At 58.7% G+C, this 18,715-nt stretch overlaps 1 protein-coding gene across 7 annotated transcripts in view; it reads left to right on the top strand.

Moving 5' to 3' along the window:
• LOC102445639 (CYFIP-related Rac1 interactor A-like) overlaps positions 1 to 18,715 on the top strand; it is a 38,696-nt gene that overhangs the window by 9,180 nt on the left and 10,801 nt on the right. For 3 of the 7 annotated variants that reach the window (XM_075909015.1, XM_075909017.1, XM_075909010.1), the window contains exons 2-3: positions 13,659 to 13,743; positions 15,708 to 15,788. In XM_075909015.1, the coding sequence (XP_075765130.1) occupies positions 15,719 to 15,788 (70 nt within the window). In that variant the 5' untranslated portion in view covers positions 13,659 to 13,743; positions 15,708 to 15,718. Of the gene's footprint in view, positions 1 to 13,658; positions 13,744 to 15,412; positions 15,547 to 15,707; positions 15,789 to 18,715 lie in introns of those variants that run through there. The other 4 variants (XM_075909016.1, XM_075909011.1, XM_075909013.1 and 1 more) reach the window with 4 other exon arrangements.

Genomic DNA, 18,715 nt, shown 5'->3' with positions numbered 1-18,715 from the left:
GGCGCTGTACATGCAGATAAGGACAGGACAGGCCTTACCCCAAAGCACAGATAACTGAAGAGGAGAGACAACTGGTGGTCCCAACAAGCAGACAAGGGGGAGCACAACAGCCATCTGGTGTCAGCTGTCTGCCAGTTCAGACCACGTTCATCCCCACAGCATCTGTGCAACATGTGCGTGCGTGAACAGCTTCCCTGCTCCCGGGGCAGCTGGCAAAGCTCAGAAACGGTTCTGGGCGGGGCGCTGGGCGAAGGCTCGGTCCCAGCAGCCCGCTTTGCTCTGCACCCTGAGAGCAGAGAGATCTGTGGTCATTTCTCACCTCTCCCGAGGGAGTTCCCACAGCCTCAGACCGGCACACAAGACAGCCCCGCCCTCGGTCTGCTGTGTTCAGTGCTCGGGGTCTGCAGCTTCGCCGAGGCTGTGAAACAAAGCTGTCAGGGGAGGATGTGGTCTGTGAGCGACAGATGTTCTGCTCGGTAGGGAAGGCCCATGCCACAGTGCGCGTTTCTGATGAAAGCCAGGAGCTTGACTCTGACCCTGGGCATACGGAGGCTGCGTAGCAAGGGGCCACAGGGGCAACCGGCTCTTCTGGGGCCTAACTCCGCGGAGGGCTGTGCCCCTAAATGCCTTTGAGGCTGTGAGCCTCAGTGAGCAGCAGCGGGAGCTGGACCCGCTGCTGTTGTTCTGAAGCCAGGGTAGCTGCTCCCAGAGGACCACTGGGGTCATCTCATCTTCTGCTTTCCCATCAGCCCAGCGATTAGCGAGTGGGCCGCATGTACGGCCCTCCTCCATCTCAGCGGCGGCAAGATCGTCCTAACCAAGGCGGCCTCTCAGGACAGGGCCGTTTGCTCCCGGCACGGGCGCATCTAGAATTTGCAGGAGGTGCCAATTGCTTCGCAGCAACACTGGGATGGGCTGCAGGGGGCGCGCCCAGCTCTCACAGTTCGTGGTGGGTGCAATCTGCCCGCACCTCCCTTCACACGCCCTGGCTTTCCGTGCGTGCCAGTCACACCAGGCGGGGAAAAACCACCTGAATCCAGCAACCCTGCGCGTGGCAACGGTAACAAAACATCTCGTGGGCCCCACAGAGACCCCGATGGGCCCCAGGCTGCCCGCTGCTGCATTAGCCCCGCAGGGCAGGAGGTTGGAACGTCTGTGAGGCAAGACGGTTTGGAGCTGGGCTCATAACTCGGACAATGGGCTGGGGAGATCAGGAAGCTCCGGAGCAGAGTTTGCTCTTCACCTGGTTGGCTGCCCTGAAATCTGCTGCAGCCGGAGGAACCAACCACAGACGGAGGGCCGACCCGCTCAGCAGAAAAATGACCCATTTGGCTGAAGATGTAAAACAGTAGGAGTCGGTGCTTGAACTGGGAAAAACCTAAAGTCCTCCCCCTAGATCCAACCATCCAGGCACCTCTCAACCCCAGGGGGTACTCAGCCACCCCCCTGTATTGGAAGGGGTGAGGGGCATCACCAGAAGATGCAGAGCCCACACCAGGGAAAGAGGCAGCTGGCAGGGTGTCATAACCACGCACAACTAGGGGAATCTGGCTTGCTTGGCAGAGGGATTCACGAACCCATACGTTCTGATGTATGGCAGGAGCTGGAGAGAAGCACCACTTTGGTTGGCAACTCAGAGCCCTGTAATTAAAAGTGCACTAGCAAGGAAGCTGCTTTAAGAGCCCCGGGAACTGCAACTCAGAGAGATGCAAGGAAGGCACAGAAGGGAAAAGATAGAGGAAGAAAAGAAGCCAAAACCGGAAAGAGCAACAGAAAACTTCCACCCCCCCCATCAGATAGTCATGTTTCCATGATGCACCCATCACCCTGGCCTCTCGTGCGCAGTCTGAAGGCTGAAGGGTGAACGCTCACGCCTGGCAGGATCTCGGAAATTACCAGGATTAGAATCGGTCAGGCGGGGTGGAGTACAAAGTGCATCATGTTTTCAACCACCCGGGACATCCTGGGCTCTTTTTCTAGCGTCCACTTGCAGCCCTTTCAACACAGAGACCTCACAGCTATTTTTTTTTTTTTGTGGTTTGTTTCGATAGTGTCTACCACTCAGAAAGCAAAAGCAAAAGGCTGGCCCAAGACTGCCGGCTGGGGTGAGGCTGGCCGTGCTAGGGCCTGGTCTCAGCTAGGGACCTGATCGGAATCAGACGACTCGAGTGCTACAGGCCAGTTCCCTTGGAACTGGAACCTTTGGAGCCAAACACCGTGGAGGGCCATGGAGCAATTTAGTGCTCTGCTAAAAGTCTCTCTCACCAAAGCGCCGCCCCTCGGGCACGAAAAGACAGGGACTGAGAGCACCGGCCTTCTCAAACTTGGGTGCCCAACAATGTTCCCTCTAACCTTTTCCATTCGTGTGTGGAATAATACTGATGTGCACCCAGGCATGTGTGAATGTGCACCACCATTGGAAAGTAAAAAACCGAGCGGTGGGTGCTCAGCTGGGTGGCATGTGAATCTCTCCAGAGTAGTCGCACACGTGCACAGCTTACAGGGAACGCTGGTGCCAAAACTTAGTTCCACATGACCCATCCCCTGTACAAAGAACTCGTCCACGGAGCCTCTGTCCGGGTCTCACTAAAATGCCTTGTATAGACCCACTTCAGCTGTGCTGCTTATGGTGAATCACATGCACCTGTGTGTAAATTGCCTGTTGTTGTTCCCCAAACTCTAGTCGTGGGCTACCTTGTCTGTCCTCCAAACAGGGAGTGTCCGTTTACAGCACTAACCCCAGACTCAAGTCCTGAAACCCAGGGCTTGATTTTCAGCAGTGCAGGACACTGGCTGCTCCCTCTGGAAGTGCCCCACACCTCTGAAAATCCAGGCGGTGACGACACCCAGCGGGAGGGGTCTGACGGACGGGACCCCGCTGTGAAAACGCTGGCCGGGATATTTCCTCCCCAGCCGCGCTGCTTCGCCACTGAAGCATCCTCTGTCCGTTGGGCGCCTGCGTCCAGGCAGCCGGGCTGTCTTCACACAGGGCAGAGGGCCCTTCCTCTGGGGGCCGGCGCCGGTCGTTCCGTAACTGAGGGCAGTTGTGGTGTGCGGGGAGGGACCGGAGTTCACAGGCACGGGGACGGAAGTGCTGGCAGGGGCGGTGGTGGCACCTGGCCGGTGCGATTGTCTCTGACGGGGCGGGGTTCGCGCGGCGGCGGATGGTGGCTCGGGGGCCAGGGAACAAACCCAAAGTCCGTTCGATTTGACCTCACTCTGGAAAACGCCGGCGGCTCTTCGGTCACAGAATCGCTCTTCCAGACGCAGCCCGGCAGTGGAGGGGAGCTGCCCCAGGCTGTCCGCGGCAGCGCTGGGCCGGATCCGGCCCGCCGACTGCATCTGGCCGCTTTCTAGGATCCCGTTTAAATGGGCAGCAGGATCCCGTTTAAATGGCTCAGGGCTCCCGGTCGCAGCCTTACCCTGGCAGGGGCCAGAGCCTGGGGTGGGGCCTGGAGCGGCGAGCCCTTTGCTATGTTTGTCATTCAAAGCCTCCAGCCCCAGACAACCCTGGGGAGAAGCGAGTCCCTAGCCACGCCCCTTCTTCTCAGGCCACACCCCTTACTCCTGGGCCACACTCCTTCCTCCCAGGCCACGCCCCTGCCTCCCAGGCCACACCCCTTCCTCCAAGGCCATGCCCCCTTCCTCCCAGGCCACTCCCCTTACTCCTGGGCCACACTCCTTCCTCTCAGGCCACGCCCCTGCCTCCCAGGCCACGCCCCTGCCTCCCAGGCCACGCCCCTTCCAGGGTGGAGTCGGCCCATGACCACATAGCAAAATTCATTAAGTGGCTCCCCCATAAAATTATTGCTCACCCCGGTCTACGGTCCAGGGCCCTCAAGTGGGACGGCTGCCCCAGTCAGCCCAAAACATCGGCAGCCGCCACAGGGATTCCTTCGGCCGGCCTGCCAGCCACAAGAGCGCACGAGAAGGGCCCCGCCATTCACAACCTCCCGCAGCGCCGCCACTGGGCCGGCGCCTGTTCAACTAGCGTAGTGGCTTTCCGAGCGCCCCGTCGCCAGGGCAGCCGGGTGCACGCCAACGCCTTTGAAAGCGCCTCTTGCCGGAAAGCCGCCCGCCGTGGGGAGAGCTGCTCACGGGGCCGCGGAGACGCGCAAGACTGGGAGCGGTGGCGGGATGGCCGTGGGGCTTCTTGTTCGGCAGGCCACAGCACCCGGGCAAGGGCTGACGGCGCGGGCTCCCAGAAACCTCTTCATGGCAGAGCAGGGAAGAAGCCGTGAGCGGCTGAGACCAAAAACCAGGCGAGAGAGATGACCCGGGAATAGGCGTCTCCATTCATACTCTGCCCCACGACACGGCCCTCACCGTGGGATGCCATTCGGAAGGCAGAGGACTGAGGGAAGCCACGGAGCGGGGGTGGGGGGAGAGCCGTGTTAGTCTGCAACTAAAGGAACTTACAAAACACTAATGGTCCTGTGGCACCGGAAAGACTAACCGAAATATATAAATAGTGTCCTGAGCGTTCGTGGGCCTGACCCCTGGCTCCGTATTTGGCATCTGAAGAAGCAGTCGCGCCCACGAACACTCAGGATAGTTGTTAGTCTCCACGGTGCTACGGGACCGCTCTTGTTTCCACGGGCAGTCGGTCTGCCTGGGATAACGTGGCTGGAGACGAGCCAGAGAAGTGCCGGGAAGGGCTTTTGCCCTTGTTCTCGAGCGGGAAGGATGCAATGTGGTGCCACCAGCCTTCTGCCCAGGCTGCGGGGCAAAAATCAGGCTCCAAGGAGATTAATGCAGAGTGTCGTATGGAGACAAGCACTGAGGCGCAGCCTGAGTGATCCCCTTGTATTTCGGAACGGTGCCCAGGAACCGCCGGGATTGGGAAACATCCGTCTCGTCGTGGCTCTTACAGCGCCATGGAACACCTGGGGCCAGAGCCTCACCTGGAGTAAACTGGCTGATCCGCCACGGAGCTACACCCATTTACACCTGTTGAGGCGCTGGCCCTGGGGAGTCACTCTGCCCCCATTGCAGCAGCATCGGAACAGGCGGCGCTGAGGGACGCTGCATCAGGCGGTTACCGGACCACAGGGAGAGACGAGGCCCTTCTCCCCATGGCAGTGTCCGGAAGAATGAGCCACTTGCCTCGTCTGCAAGGTTTTGGCAAGTCCTCGTTTACTCCTCCAGCCACACCACAGCCCCACGAGGCACCCAGGCCAAATGAAGCCGGGCTCCATTGTGCGAGAGCGGTTTGGATACGGAGCCAGAGGCTGGAACTAAGGCAAGCCCCCGGCACACAATCCGGGCACGGCCCCTCTACCAGCAGAGCCTCGCGTCACCTCGTCGGGGAGAGAGGAGGGGTCGGGGCGCGGAGGCGAAGGAGGATCTGCAGTAAGAGCTTTTTTTCCAGGAGCAGCTTTTGAAGGGTGAAGGTGAAGGGCTCCCTTCTTGTGCAGCCCGCGGAGAGGTCTACCGAGGGGGGCGCTCGGCTTGAGGAGCAGCTGCCTTGGGACTCGACCTGAGGCCGGCGCGAGCTGTTCCCCACGGCGAGCCAGGTGCGAACGGCATGATCGCCCCCAAGCCCTTTCCCTTTGGGGTTTCTGCCACGTCCATTCAGCCTGAGCAACCCGCCTCAGACATGCACCGCGGAGCTGTGAGTGAGGGCAACGTTGTGGCTCGGATGAAAGTCAGAAACCGCTGCCTCGGGGCCGGCGCGTCCTTCACCGCTTCCCCGGGCGTGCAAGAATGAATGAATGAGGAAGCAGCTCTGGGGAAGGTGTGAGGGGAGGGCTTTGCTCTACCCTCGGCTACGCCCGCCTGAGGCCATGCTGCTGAAGTCAGCCCATTCGCACCAGTGTCGCTGAGAGCAGAATTTGACTCAGGGCAACTTGGAGCCACATCCTGTGTGTTTTTGCTGAACATACCAAGTGTTGTTCCCCGGGGGAGTGCCTCCTCCCCCCTCTCCCCGCTCTTCCCTCCTGCCTGGGGCGGCTTGCTCCATTCGTAGGCCAGCACTGCCGCCTGAGGGGCACGTCTGTTCTGCAGGGACGAGGGATCCAGATCGGGGGTGGGGGGAGCTAGGGCTGGGGGCGGCCGGGTGTATTCCCCACACAAGCCCAGTGGTGGAATTTTAACCCAGGCTCCCGCCAGCGCATCCCTGACCCATCCCCGTTTGCAGCGAGCAGGCTGGGGGCTATGCAGGGAGATGTTGCTCCCGTTCAAGTCAATACAGCACTAGGGGAGCCTGCCTAGGAGAAGGCTGGTTCGCTTGTGCTCCTGTCTGTCTCCACCCACTGCTCCCCGCTCTTTGGGGCAGAGACAGTCTGTGTGTTCTGTGGCTGTGCAGTGTCCCAGGCCCTGGAGTTCTCCTGCAACACACACTAATGAACACAGAATACGAGAGCGACCTTACGCTGGCTGGTGCTTAGGCCACGTTCCGAAGCCAGCTCTGATGTCAGATTCTTCGTCGGTTTCCTCCTGGCCAAATGCCATTTTCTGGGGGACACGCCGGCCTCCCTGGAGACCCTGCGCCTGGAAACACTCATCTGGAAAGCCACAAAGAATCAGCATCCTTTGGCACGAGCTTCCACTGCAAACCCCTGGACGAGGAGCGGATTCCGGCTCACCCGGGGAATGGTTAAGCTCGTCCCAGTGGCCGTGCGATTCTTACTGGCGGTGATACACCCACCCCGAGAGAACCCAGCTTGGCTTTCAGGCTCCAGCGGGAGTTGGCAGGGCGGGCAGCTAAAAAAAGAAATATCTTTGCAATCTGCAAGCTGAAGAAACTGGGACTGGGCGACGGGAGGGATCCCGTGAGGATTCCCTGTTCTGTTCGTTCCCTCTGGGGCACCTGGTCTGGCCCAGTCTGGCCGTTCTCGTGCTCTCAATAACTCTGCTAAGGAATTGCCGAGAAATTCCACTCGGATTCCACAGCGCTGCTCCCACAGAGCCATTTCTCAGAGTGGAACTGAGCCTGGGGAGGCAGTGACCTTTATAAAAGAGGCGTCACGCTCAGGAAGCAATGGGATCAAATGCAGGGGAAGGTGTAGACAGCAACTGAGCTGAAACGGTTTCTCCTGTGCACCGAGCATGACAGGGCGCTTATGTGATACCTGCATTTTGCAATTTGCTCTTGCAAAGCGTGGTCAAGAGAGATGGTAACAATGTGCGAGTCCCGTTCATTTCCATAGGAGTTGCCGCATTCCACATCGGTTGTGATCAGGACACACCAGGATTAGAGTGAGTTGACTTTTTTGTTGAAACAGTTTTAGGACAAAAACCAGCTTTTCTGCTCCAATATTTTTGCAGAAAATTTCATTTTGGTCAAAGTTGTCAAAGGAAAAACAGAAACTTTTCTGGTTTATGTTCTCTAAATGGCCAATTTTCAGAAAAAAAAATAGGTTTTCAGTAAAACAGTTTCGTTTCAGAAACTGAGGGTATGTCTAGACTGCACTGTTTTTCCGGGATACGATATCCTGGAAAAACTCTGCTGCATCCAAGGAACACGTCTGCTCTTCTGAATTTTTTTTCAGAAGAGTAGACACGGGTTTTTTGGCATCCCTATAAACCTCGTTTTATGAGGAAGAAGGGATGTTCCAAAAAAGGGTTTTTTCCTGACATTTGGCCCAGTATAGACAGGCCAAATGTTGGAAAAGCCTCTTCCAAGAAAAGAAGAAAAAGATATGCACATTGCGGTTTCAATTTGCGTATCTTTTCCCGGAAGAACTGTGTAGTCTAGACACAGCCTGAGCATTTCTACTAAAAACTAATTTTAAAAAATAAACAAACGTTTTCAAGAGCATTTTCCAGTTCCCAAAAATATTTTCCAGTTCCCAGTTCTGGGTTTTTGTCAGAAAAAGTACACAGAATTAAACAACCTGACATATTTTTAAAAATGATTCCCACAAAAAATAAATGGCGTATTTTTTACCAGCACTAAGTAAAGAAGTTGCAACACAAGTGCTCAGTGCTACACAGTGTTGTAGCACATGGGCATCCCAGGCTCTGTCGTCCTAGCTGCTGTAAAAACACAGAACTTTTTTTTAATTGATTTTATAAGAAATAAAACAATTGTAGGGAAAATAAGTCTGGTCGTGCTGATAGTTTATAGCCCTATTGCTTTCCATGAGGGAAGAAGCTGCAGCTACTCCCATAGGTGTTGGATTTCCTCTCCTAATATGAAAACTGAAAACTTAGCAAAAGGACAAGTAATGGAGAAGGCGGGGGGGGGGGGGGAGTAAAACTGCTGGGAAGGGGAGCATGGCTGCCGGCTGCAGTTTAAGTCACAAGCTTCACAATGGAGCCTGCGAACTTAAGCGTCTTGAGCTTTTCCGACCTGAAAAGAGGGAGCATTATCAACATTATTTGCATTGTAATAGCACCCAGGGGCTGCATGTGAGCTCATGGTAGGTGCTGCACAAACACGTCCATGAGATAGTCCCTGTCCTCCCCCTCGTCCCCCAATGTACAATCCAGGGAGAGGAAGGGTGAGAGAGAGGCAATATGGCAGCCCTGATTTTGCAGCTGGGGAACTAAGATGCTGAGGTAAAAAAGGAGGTGGTGACAGGGCTAGGAAACGAGGCTAGCACCTCCACCACAATTCCACCCGGCCTTCTGCAGCCAGCGGCTGTCTTTTGCCTCTCGATTGGGGGGGGGGGCTTTTTTCCCCACATGCCCAGAAGGGGGAGTGTGGTACGGTTTGGTTGTCCTGGCTTTCGGGCTCACCGGGGGGTTATTCATCTGGTGACACACAGGCCCTTAAAACCAAACGGGACGTGTTGCCGGGAGGGTCACATTACCTGATGGTTTGTGGCTAGTGGCAGACCAGATCTCTGGAGAGGTTTGATGGTTTGGAACAGCTCTTACTGTGTGCCTGAGCTTCTGACTGACATTTTGCAAAGTGTATTTCTGCCTCAGATTTGACAAAGTGTTGCTGAAGATCAGAAGCGTACAAGCGTCGCCACCAGCTGTTTGCTCTGTGTGATGGGATGGCAAAGATCCCTAGTTTAGCTCTTCTTTCTCCATCTGTTTGTACTTTTTCCTTTAGAAACGCTGGGGGGTGCAGAGGAGTCTGAAAGACTTTGCTCCCCTCCGAGCTGTGGAAGAATGAGGAATTGGTAGTCCTGTGCTCGTGTACTCCCCAGGACTGGGAAATTTCCTTTAGGAAAAGAGCAGGGAGCAGCCTTGTTTTCAAGGGGCGAACAGTGACATCCGTACCCATACCTGTGGAACTCCTTGCCAGAGAATGTTGTGAAGGCCAAGACTATAATAAGGATCAAAAAAGAACTAGATAGGTTCATCAAGAATAGGTCCATCAATGGCTATTAGCCGGAGTGGGCAGGGGTACAAAACCATGTTCTGAAGTCTTCCTAGTCTGTTTGCTAGAAGCTGGGAACAAGCAACGGGATGGATCACTCAAGCGGAGCGTCCACACCTCAAGCGCACTTTCGCACAAGTCAAATGAAAAACAGAGGGGTTTCCGGTGTAGGTATTTCTCCTTCTATGAGGAATAACTCCTCTTTGCGCAAGAGATCTTGCGCAGAAAGGTGTGTGGGGACGGGAACAGGGTTTTTTTGCTCAAAAACACAAAAGAGGAAAAAGCACAGGTGCCCTGGTGGCCATTCTGTGGATAGCTATCAACGCTTTCTTTCGAGAGAGCGGCCATGCAGTGTGGACGCTCTCTCATGCAAAAGCACAGCGCTTTTTCGATCTCTTCCGCAAAAAGCTTCTTGCGCAAGAAGCCTGCAATGTAGATGTAGCCTGAGCTATCTGGACCATTAGCCTAATCCAGTAGAGCCGTTCTTAGGGTCAGATTGTGTAGAATCCTCCCTGACAACTTGGAATGGTACAAATAAATAGAAGGAGGTTTAGGTTGGACACAGGAGCGGCCCGAGGCCGGCTGTGGCAGCTGGCGCCCCAGGTGGAAGGTGCGATCGGTGCCCCCGCCTGCACGGCTGTCAATGGCCATGACATCATCATCGGGCGCCCGGGCTGGCAGCGCCCTACGCAACTGCAGAGTCTGCCTAGGCTCACGGGCCGCCCCTGGTTGGACATTAGGAAAAGCTTCCTGCCTGTCAGGGTGGTTAAACACTGGAATAAGTTGCCTAGGGGGGTTGTGAATCTCTATCACTGGAGATATTTAAAAGCAGGTTAGACAGACACCTGTCAGGGATGGTCTAGGTCAGTGGTCCCCAACCTTTTTGGGGCTGCCGGGCACCCAGGGACGGGGGCTGCACATGCGCCCGGGGCTCAAGAATGGCTTGGGCCAGCCCTGGTCACTAGGTGGGTGCACATAAATGCCCCGGTGGGTGCCATGGTGCCCACGGACACCGCGTTGGGATCTAGGTGCTTGGCCGTGCCGTGAGAGGATGGGACTTGATGACCTCCCGAGGTCTCTTCCAGTTCCAGTATTCTATGATTTTAAGACAAAACAGAAGAAAAAGGGTATTTTAAATTCATTACCCAATGAGCCAAACTCTGCCATATGTTCATAGCGAGGTTTCAAACCTAACGTTCTGTTCGGTTTGCCAAGGCTGGGCAAAGTTAGGGTTTGAGGAGGAAATCATGGGAGAAGACTCAGAGTAGAAGACAGTCCTGCTCGCAATTCCAACCCTAGCCAAGTCCCACCCACAATCCCAGTGTGGCTGGAGGTTTCTGCCAAACGATCAATCTGCCGCTGGGAGGAGATGAATGGAGCCGGTTCACAACTCCTCAAGTCATGACTCACTCTGTCTGCAGGCTCAGCAAGAGGGTTGTATTCAGAACAGGATGTTTTCGCAACTTTCATGCCACCAGCTGTTGGCTGGTAAGGGCTGCTACTGTCATAGCGCCATGAACGGGCTCTGTTCAAAACTCAGCCCTGGCGCGTGGTTTCTCTTGGAAGGGATGGCTTTGACTGCATTTCCCATGGGGCTTTGTGGGCAGATTCAAACTTAAACCACAGAAGGGTCCTCGGAAGCTTTGAACCCACCTGACCCAAAACTAAGGAAAGTTTTGCACCTCCCCTTGCAGACTGGCCCAATGTTCCAGCTGCTTTCTTGGGGCACAGGGGTGCCGGTGTAGCAATGGTAATGTGCCTAGGAGCATGCATAGCCCGCTCCTGACAACCGATCACTTTTTTTGTTTTTAATAGAGATAAACCTATCTCATAGGACTGGAAGGGACCTTGAGAGGCCATTGAGTCCAGTTCCCTGCCCTCATGGCAGGACCAAGCACCATCCCTGACAGATTTACCCCAGATCCCTAAATAGCCTCCTCAGGGATTGAACTCACAACTGGGGTTGGCCTCAGGTGCCAGACTGTGGGGGGCGCCACTAAGACCCAGCGTGTAGAATAGTGTGTCTGCTGCTGGTGCAGATGTAGGCAGCAGAGCAGGGCCATGAGAGAAGCAGAACAGGGAGGAGGCAGAATTGAGACCTTGCCAAGTTTTGGCCCAAGCGAGGCGGCCTGGGGGCGTCATTTGAGCTCCCCGCCTCCGGTGCCAAAATGTTGTGGGCCGGCCCTGCCCCCAGCCCTGGGTTTATCAGGGTAATGCTCAAACCACTGAGCTCTCCCTCCCCCCAGCCCCTTCTCTTGGTCAGGGCGGCCACTATCCTTTATTAATTGCCAAGGTCCCGAGCTGAACCGGCCGGTTTGCTGTGCTGTCCGGAGACCAGACAGATCCTCTGGCAGCAACCGATCGGTGCGAAGAGGAAAGTCCATGCCTCGTCACTGCTCCATTCCAGCCTCTAACTCAGGGTCAGACTGCGAGGCCAGAACAGCCGTTGCCCCTTTTTTAGAGTCAGCGTCGGATGCAGCAAACTTCCAGCGTACCAGGTGGCAAGATGTTGAAGGGGCCTCTGGGCAGGCGGTTGGGGCACCTTGCAGAAGGCGGTTCTTCATCCCCGCAGAGTGGCAGCCATCGGTTACTATTGCTCGACTGCTCTCCGGGCGCATGGTAACCGAGGCCTTTCCATGCGCCTCTTGCAACCGAGATGGCTGATAGGAAGCGGCCCTGGGGGAGAGAGAGACGGCTTGGACTGCAGCGACCCCCGGCCTGGCGTGAGGAGAAAGGCCTCTGAAAATGCCAACAGCTCGGGCAGCTGCCTCTTGTGGCTCTTGACTGCTGGAGGAGCAAGGGGCCCCCTTATGCACTCGCTATGGGGCGGGGGGGAGGCTGTCTTAAGAAGAGATTTTCGCTGTTGCCATAGTGACGTGAGAGCTCAGCACCGGCATGGAAACCAGGCAGACAAAGCGTCTTTACTGCAACTTGCTCTCCCGCTCGGAATTCTGGTTCTCTAGCGCCGAGCCCTCCCCATCACGGACGGGCCGTGCTGCCCTGGGGAGTAGGAAGGCATGGGGTCCCAGCCAGGAGTTCCTGGCGGGAGTGACGGGGACGGTCCCGATGGGAGGAGGAGGAATCTGGTAGTTAAGCTGGCCTGTGAAAGACACAAAATCCATCACTGGTGCGCCATCGTCCGCCCTGCATCCTGGATTTCGTTCCTGCGGAAAGACTTGCCCCAACCCAAAGCAGCTAAGCTCTTAACCGCAGGGTCACCCCTTTGAGTCACAGGCCTCTGACAGGAAGGTCATTTTCAGACACGGTCATCGTGCCCGGAGGCATGGCCAAGAAGCTGATCTGAACTGGAGGAGCCAGAGCACGGATTGAACCTCTCTAGTCCAGAACTCGCTGGTCCAGAAGCATCCGTCGTCCGGAGCTATTTGAGTTAGCCGGACGCCCACTTTTCATGGGTGTGGCACTGTTTCCTGGGGTCCCATCAAGTTTGTTTGCAGCCCCCAGTGCTGGCTCTCAGTGTTCTGTGCTGTGATTTCACTCAAATTTCCCCCGAAATGTCCTCTTCCACGGCTTAGTGCTGGCAATGCCACTAGACAATAGCTAGACCCCAGCTCCCGGGGTCTGGAAAATACTCCGGTTCAGAACCAGGCAGGTCCCGAGGGTGCCGGACCCGAGAGGTTCAACCTGTACAAATGAAAGACCTGCCCAATGAAGCCACGACTTGGGCAAACCGCCACGACGCAGCCTGGATTTCGAATTGGCAGATTTCTAATTGGCGTTCCCCTACTATCTTCCTCCACGTGACCCGCTCCTGACTTGTCTGGAGAGCTTTGCACAGACCTTGGCTGAGCTCCCTGCACGACAGACCAAGGTCGGGGCCTTTAGAGGGGGCTGCTTCGCTCATGATGGCGAATGCAATCGGGAAGCTGAGGCGGCGTGTCGGGTACCCCCCAATCCTGCACCCCCGTCCGCAGCAAGATGAGACTCCGCCAGCCAGTAGAACAGAGAGGGCTTATTGCTTCTCCAGGATACAGCCCAGCACAGACGTGATGTGGTTACAGGAGTCAGGGCCAGGCTGCCTCAGACCCCTTGGGGTGGGGTCCACAGGCCCCTGACCCCTCAGAACTCAGCTTAGTCTCTTCTCTTCATGTTTTCCCAGCCAAGACTTCCCTTCTCCAAGCCACCCCCTCCCTTTGTTCAGCCCCTTTCCTCCTCAGGTGAGAACCGGTCGGGCCATGGACTACCTGACATGAGGGCCCTCAGGGCGACCCCCGCTGGGCCGTGCTTACAGACAGAGGCCAGTAGGGGTCACCCACAGCCCACACAGCAACCAACGAATGCCCACTGGGGCCGCTAGAGTAAACAGCCCCCCAGCTCCGTGTCAGAAGCCTCCCGTGATGCTCTGTCCTCCTTCGCCCCGCAGATTTCTGCCAGCTGATGAAGTGATTTAGGAGCATCACCCACGCCCAGCTCCTGCCGGAGACGTCACCGAAGCATCAGAAACCAAGGTAAAAAAACCAATCGTCTCTTGTTGTCCAGTGCAAACCCGGCCGGGAGGCCCGCTACAGGCGGCTGCAGCCTTAGAGAGGAGGTTGGGGGGTCTGCTAATGGAGCTCCCAGCCAGCCTGCAGGAGTCATGTCAGCCCAGTTCCCTGGGCATGGGAATCGCACAGAGCCGCCTCCGTTCCCGCACTGGCCGGGCGAGGCAGCCCCGGTGGCCCCGCTAGCAGGGTAGCACTGCCGGACACAGCGTCCAGCCTGGGCTCCTGCCGGTGAAGGACCGTGGTACCCGCTATCGTAGAATCAGAGACTCCCAGGAGGTCACCAAGTCCAGCCCCCTGCCCGAGGCAGGACAAATCCCAACTCTATCAACCCAGCAGATGATACTGCCCCTCTCCCCCAGCCATCCGCCGGGGGGCGGTCAGCGACGGCAGTAGACCAGGAAGGGGTCTGAGCCCTGGTCTTCACAAGGGTTGTATTTCGAAATAACCCCCCCATCCTCCCGGGCGGAGCGTCCACATGACCCAGCCCGGGATTTCGAAATCTGCGCTCACGCGTTCCTCGGGGAATACCAGTGACGGTGAACTAGCGGGAGCGCGGGCGCCCCGGTGCCGCTCTTCAGCAATAACCACTCCCGAGTCATCCGACGGAGGGAGTCGCCAGGGCTTGCTGGGGCTCCGCGTCGAGGGAGCGCGGCGAAGACCCCTGGCTGCGAGGCGCTACGTTTCCCTAGCTGCCACTGAGCGAGGTTGAGGGTTTCCCGAGAGGGGCTGCAGCACGTGGGGAGAGCCGCAGATGGAGTTTTCTGGCCACCGGGCTCCACGCCAGCCCGAGGGAGTTTTCTGCCGAGTTTCTTCCCTGTGAAGCAAACCAGGGCAAGGCTCACCACAGGGAGCCCAGCCTCAAGCCTGGTGCCCTTTCAAGGCAGACTGGGGGGGTGTTGCGGCCGTACATGCCGTGAGACAGGGAGCAAGACTGCCCCTTGGAGGAGGACTCAGGAAACGTGGCCACCACTCCCTCTCTGCCACTGACTCACTGCATAATGCTGGGCAAGTCACTTCACTGCTCAGGCGCCCCGTCGGGCTAATGGGGATCATGAGAGCGGCCCGGAGCTGTACAGCTGTAGCGTGCCAGGCCTGAGCCAGGCCTCTCGCGTAGCTGGCGCACTCCAGGGACACCTGAGTAGGCTGCTCCCGGAGGCCTGCTCCCGTTCATTTGTGGAACTGTCGCTGCAGGGCTGGCCTGCGGCTCTGTTTAAGGAAGTGCAAAGGCCCTGGTGCATCAGGGACAGGTGTTTTCCCCTCCCAACACCCCCGGTTGGCAGACAGGCGCTGGCTGGGCTCCAGAGGAGCGCCCGCCTCCCGCCAGCTGGGGAACAGGTTCTCCCAGCTGCTGACCAGGTGCCAGAGCGAGCAGCAGCACGAGGCAGGGAGGCCGGAGGGGCGGGGGGGTTCTCAGTCGTCTGGCCGGGTGAGGAGGAAGTCCTGAGAGGCAGGCTAGCTCGAGCGGAGGGGAAGATGCGAGAGGCTCACACAGGAAATTCGAGGCACGGAACGAGTGCTCCGCTTCCCCTCCCGCCTCAAAAATAGAAAAAACAGAAGTCGGGGCGGGGGGGGGAGCGTTTCCGCGTCCTCGCGCAGACAGACGGCGGGAGAGGGAGGCTGGCGGAGCAGACAGCTGTGCTGCAGACGGTCATGCTCGGCTTTCACCGCCGCTCGCCTGCTCCTGCATCCCAAAGGGCATAGGGGGGAGGCAGAGGGAGACTCACCTGTATTTGCAGCGCGGCTCCCAGGTGTATCTGGAGCAAGCAGGTAAGGCGGCGGCGGGGGAGCCTCTGGCGGGGCAGTCGGCTGTGAGGTGCAGGCGGGGGCTGGCTGGCGGCCGGGGGGCGGAGGAGTGCCACGCTCCAGGCGGCGGCACGCTGGCGCTCAGGGCTTCTGCTGTTCTATTCTGTTCTGTTTCTCTCGCTCAGGTCTGCTGGCCATGGGCAACCTGATAAAGGTATTGGGCAAAGATTTAGAAAACTGTCCTCATTTTTTCCTGGATTTTGAAAGTAAGTCCGGCGCTCAGGGCTGGGGGGTGTCTGTGCCTGCTCAGGGGGCAGCCGCTGCTCTCGAGGGATGACAATCCATTCACACGCTGCGCTGGGTTTGACGGGAGGCCCTTCTTGTGCTGGCGGCCCCAGCCCAGCGACCGGGGGGACACGCTCCCCTGGCCCGGGGCGGCTCCTCTAGGTGCACACGGGGCCGGCCTTACGGGCGGGGGCCGGGATTAGCGGGGAGCTGCGGCCAAGAGGCAAGGAGAGGGGCAGGCCTGGGATGTGGGGCTGCGGAAGGGAGCTTGGGGCACAGTGGGGCAGGGGAGGCCCTGAAGTGATGAGTGGGGTGGGGAGCCCAGAGAGGCAGCAGGGGCGAGGGGGGAAACAAGGGGAGGCAATGGGAGCCCAGGGCATGGGTGAGGTGCCCATGGGAAGCAGTGGGGGTCAGAGGCAAGGAGGTATGTGGGGAATAGATGGGGAGTCGGCAGGGGGATGGGGGGTGGGTTGGGAGCCTGGGGAGGTGGCGGGGGCTGGGGCAATGGGTGGAGAGCCCGGGGGGGGTAGTGGGAGCCAGTGGGGGTGGGGGGATAGATGGGTTGAGAGCTGGAGGAGGTGGCAGGGAGAAGGGGGAGGAGGAAGGAGCCCAGGGAAGTATGGGAGCAAGTGGGGATGGGGGGATAGATGGGTTGAGAGCTGGGGGAGGTGGCAGGGAGGAGGGAGAGGAGGAAGGAGCCCAGGGAGGTATGGGAGCAAGTGGGGATGGGGGGATAGATGGGTTGAGAGCTGGGGGAGGTGGCGGGGAGGAGGGAGAGGAGGAAGGAGCCCAGGGAGGTATGGGAGCCAGTGGGGATGGGGGGATAGATGGGTTGAGAGCTGGGGGAGGTGGCGGGGAGGAGGGAGAGGAGGAAGGAGCCCAGGGAGGTATGGGAGCCAGTGGGGATGGGGGGATAGATGGGTTGAGAGCTGGGGGAGGTGGCGGGGAGGAGGGAGAGGAGGAAGGAGCCCAGGGAGGTATGGGAGCCAGTGGGGATGGGGGGATAGATGGGTTGAGAGCCGGGGGAGGTGGCAGGGAGGAGGGAGAGGAGGAAGGAGCCCAGGGAGGTATGGGAGCCAGTGGGGATGGGGGGATAGATGGGTTGAGAGCCGGGGGAGGTGGCAGGGAGGAGGGGGAGGAGGAAGGAGCCCAGGGAGGTATGGGAGCCAGTGGGGATGGGGGGATAGATGGGTTGAGAGCCGGGGGAGGTGGCAGGGAGGAGGGAGAGGAGGAAGGAGCCCAGGGAGGTATGGGAGCCAGTGGGGATGGGGGATAGATGGGTTGAGAGCTGGGGGAGGTGGCAGGGAGGAGGGAGAGGAGGAAGGAGCCCAGGGAGGTATGGGAGCCAGTGGGGATGGGGGATAGATGGGTTGAGAGCCGGGGGAGGTGGCAGGGAGGAGGGAGAGGAGGAAGGAGCCCAGGGAGGTATGGGAGCCAGTGGGGATGGGGGATAGATGGGTTGAGAGCCGGGGGAGGTGGCGGGGAGGAGGGAGAGGAGGAAGGAGCCCAGGGAGGTATGGGAGCCAGTGGGGATGGGGGGATAGATGGGTTGAGAGCCGGGGGAGGTGGCGGAGAGGAGGAAGGAGCCCAGGGAGGTATGGGAGCTGGAGAGGGATAAATGGGAGGGCTATGGGGACAGGGAGGGAACCCAGGGAGGCGGCAGGAGCCGGGAACGCTGAACTACAAGTTTGCCCGGGGGGCCATTTTCCCTAAGGCCGGCCCCGGGTGGCCACTGAGTGGGGGGGATGGGGTGGGAGCATTAAACCGACTCTCACGTGAAACAGCCACAGGATTTCCCTGTCACATCCCATCTCCATCGCCAGCCAGGCCCATGGAGGGAAACCCTTTGACCTCCTCTCCTCCCTCCCCGCACACCCATGATGCTCAGGGGCTCTGCTGGTTTTATCCTGGGGGGGTCCTCCACACTGGAGCCCCCAGCACTGCCATGCAGAGAGGCCCCAGCCCACTGGCTGTCTGTAATTACACACCCAGCCTCTCGCCCCGGCTCTGGGATCCAGGTGTGAGAGCACAGGGCTCCTCCCCGCTTCCGGCTCCGTTGCTGGCAGCGATGGAGAAGTGACCTTCCCCTGGAGGCCAGTTAGCAGGGAGAGGCCTTTGCCCTTCCCCCGGCCCGCAGGGTCTCGGCCCCCGAAATGCACCCTTGGCAGCTGCCTGCTCTGCCCTCTTGCCCCTGAACCCTGGCGCGCCTGCAGGCCGAGCCCCCCACCAGCCCGGCTGCCTGTAACGGCCGGTCACGTGCTGCCAGGAAGGAGGAAGGAAGGATTTATGCTGCCTCATGTACCGCAGGCAACATCCCATGTGTCGGGGAGCCGAGCTGGCTCACCCCAGCGCTGGAGGCTGAAAGGGGAGCATCTCAGAGGCTTACCCAGCTGAGAAAGCCCCCCCACCAGCCGTGGGGTAGAGCCCCAAGGTCAAACCACAGGCTAAGGCTGACTCCCTTGGGCTCCGTCCCTTGGCAGCAGTGCTAAGCTGCCCAGGGCTGAAGCTGGGGCTGCCCTCCCCCTGCGTGGGAAGGGGGCAGGCGTCAGGGGAGCAGAGACCCCCAGGGGACAGAGCAGGGAGCGCGAAGGGGGCTGAGGAGTAAGGGGGAGCAGTGAGAGCGCTGGAGGGGCAGGGCCGTGGGAGGGACAAGGCAGGCTGGGAATCACTCCCACAGCGCTCCAGCTGCCTGCGACTAACCCCTGCCCGGAGCCGTCACGAAGCTTCCAGGGTCTCTGCGAGCGAGCGAGCCACGGACCCTCCTCAGCGGCCGTGCTCAGGAAAACCCCAGGGGTGTAAAAATAGTGCCAGAGCGGGGGCGGAGGCGCGACCTCTGTCTCCACCACAGAGCCTCGCTCGCCGGCAGGCCGGGGGGAGCCCAAAATAGCCCTTGGGCTCTGCAGCACCG

This window comes from Pelodiscus sinensis, chromosome 25 (assembly GCF_049634645.1).
Source record: "Pelodiscus sinensis isolate JC-2024 chromosome 25, ASM4963464v1, whole genome shotgun sequence".
Classification (NCBI taxonomy): Eukaryota; Metazoa; Chordata; order Testudines; family Trionychidae; genus Pelodiscus; species Pelodiscus sinensis.
The sequence above is the reverse complement of the archived record's forward strand: the minus strand, read 5'-3'. Positions and strand labels throughout refer to the sequence as shown.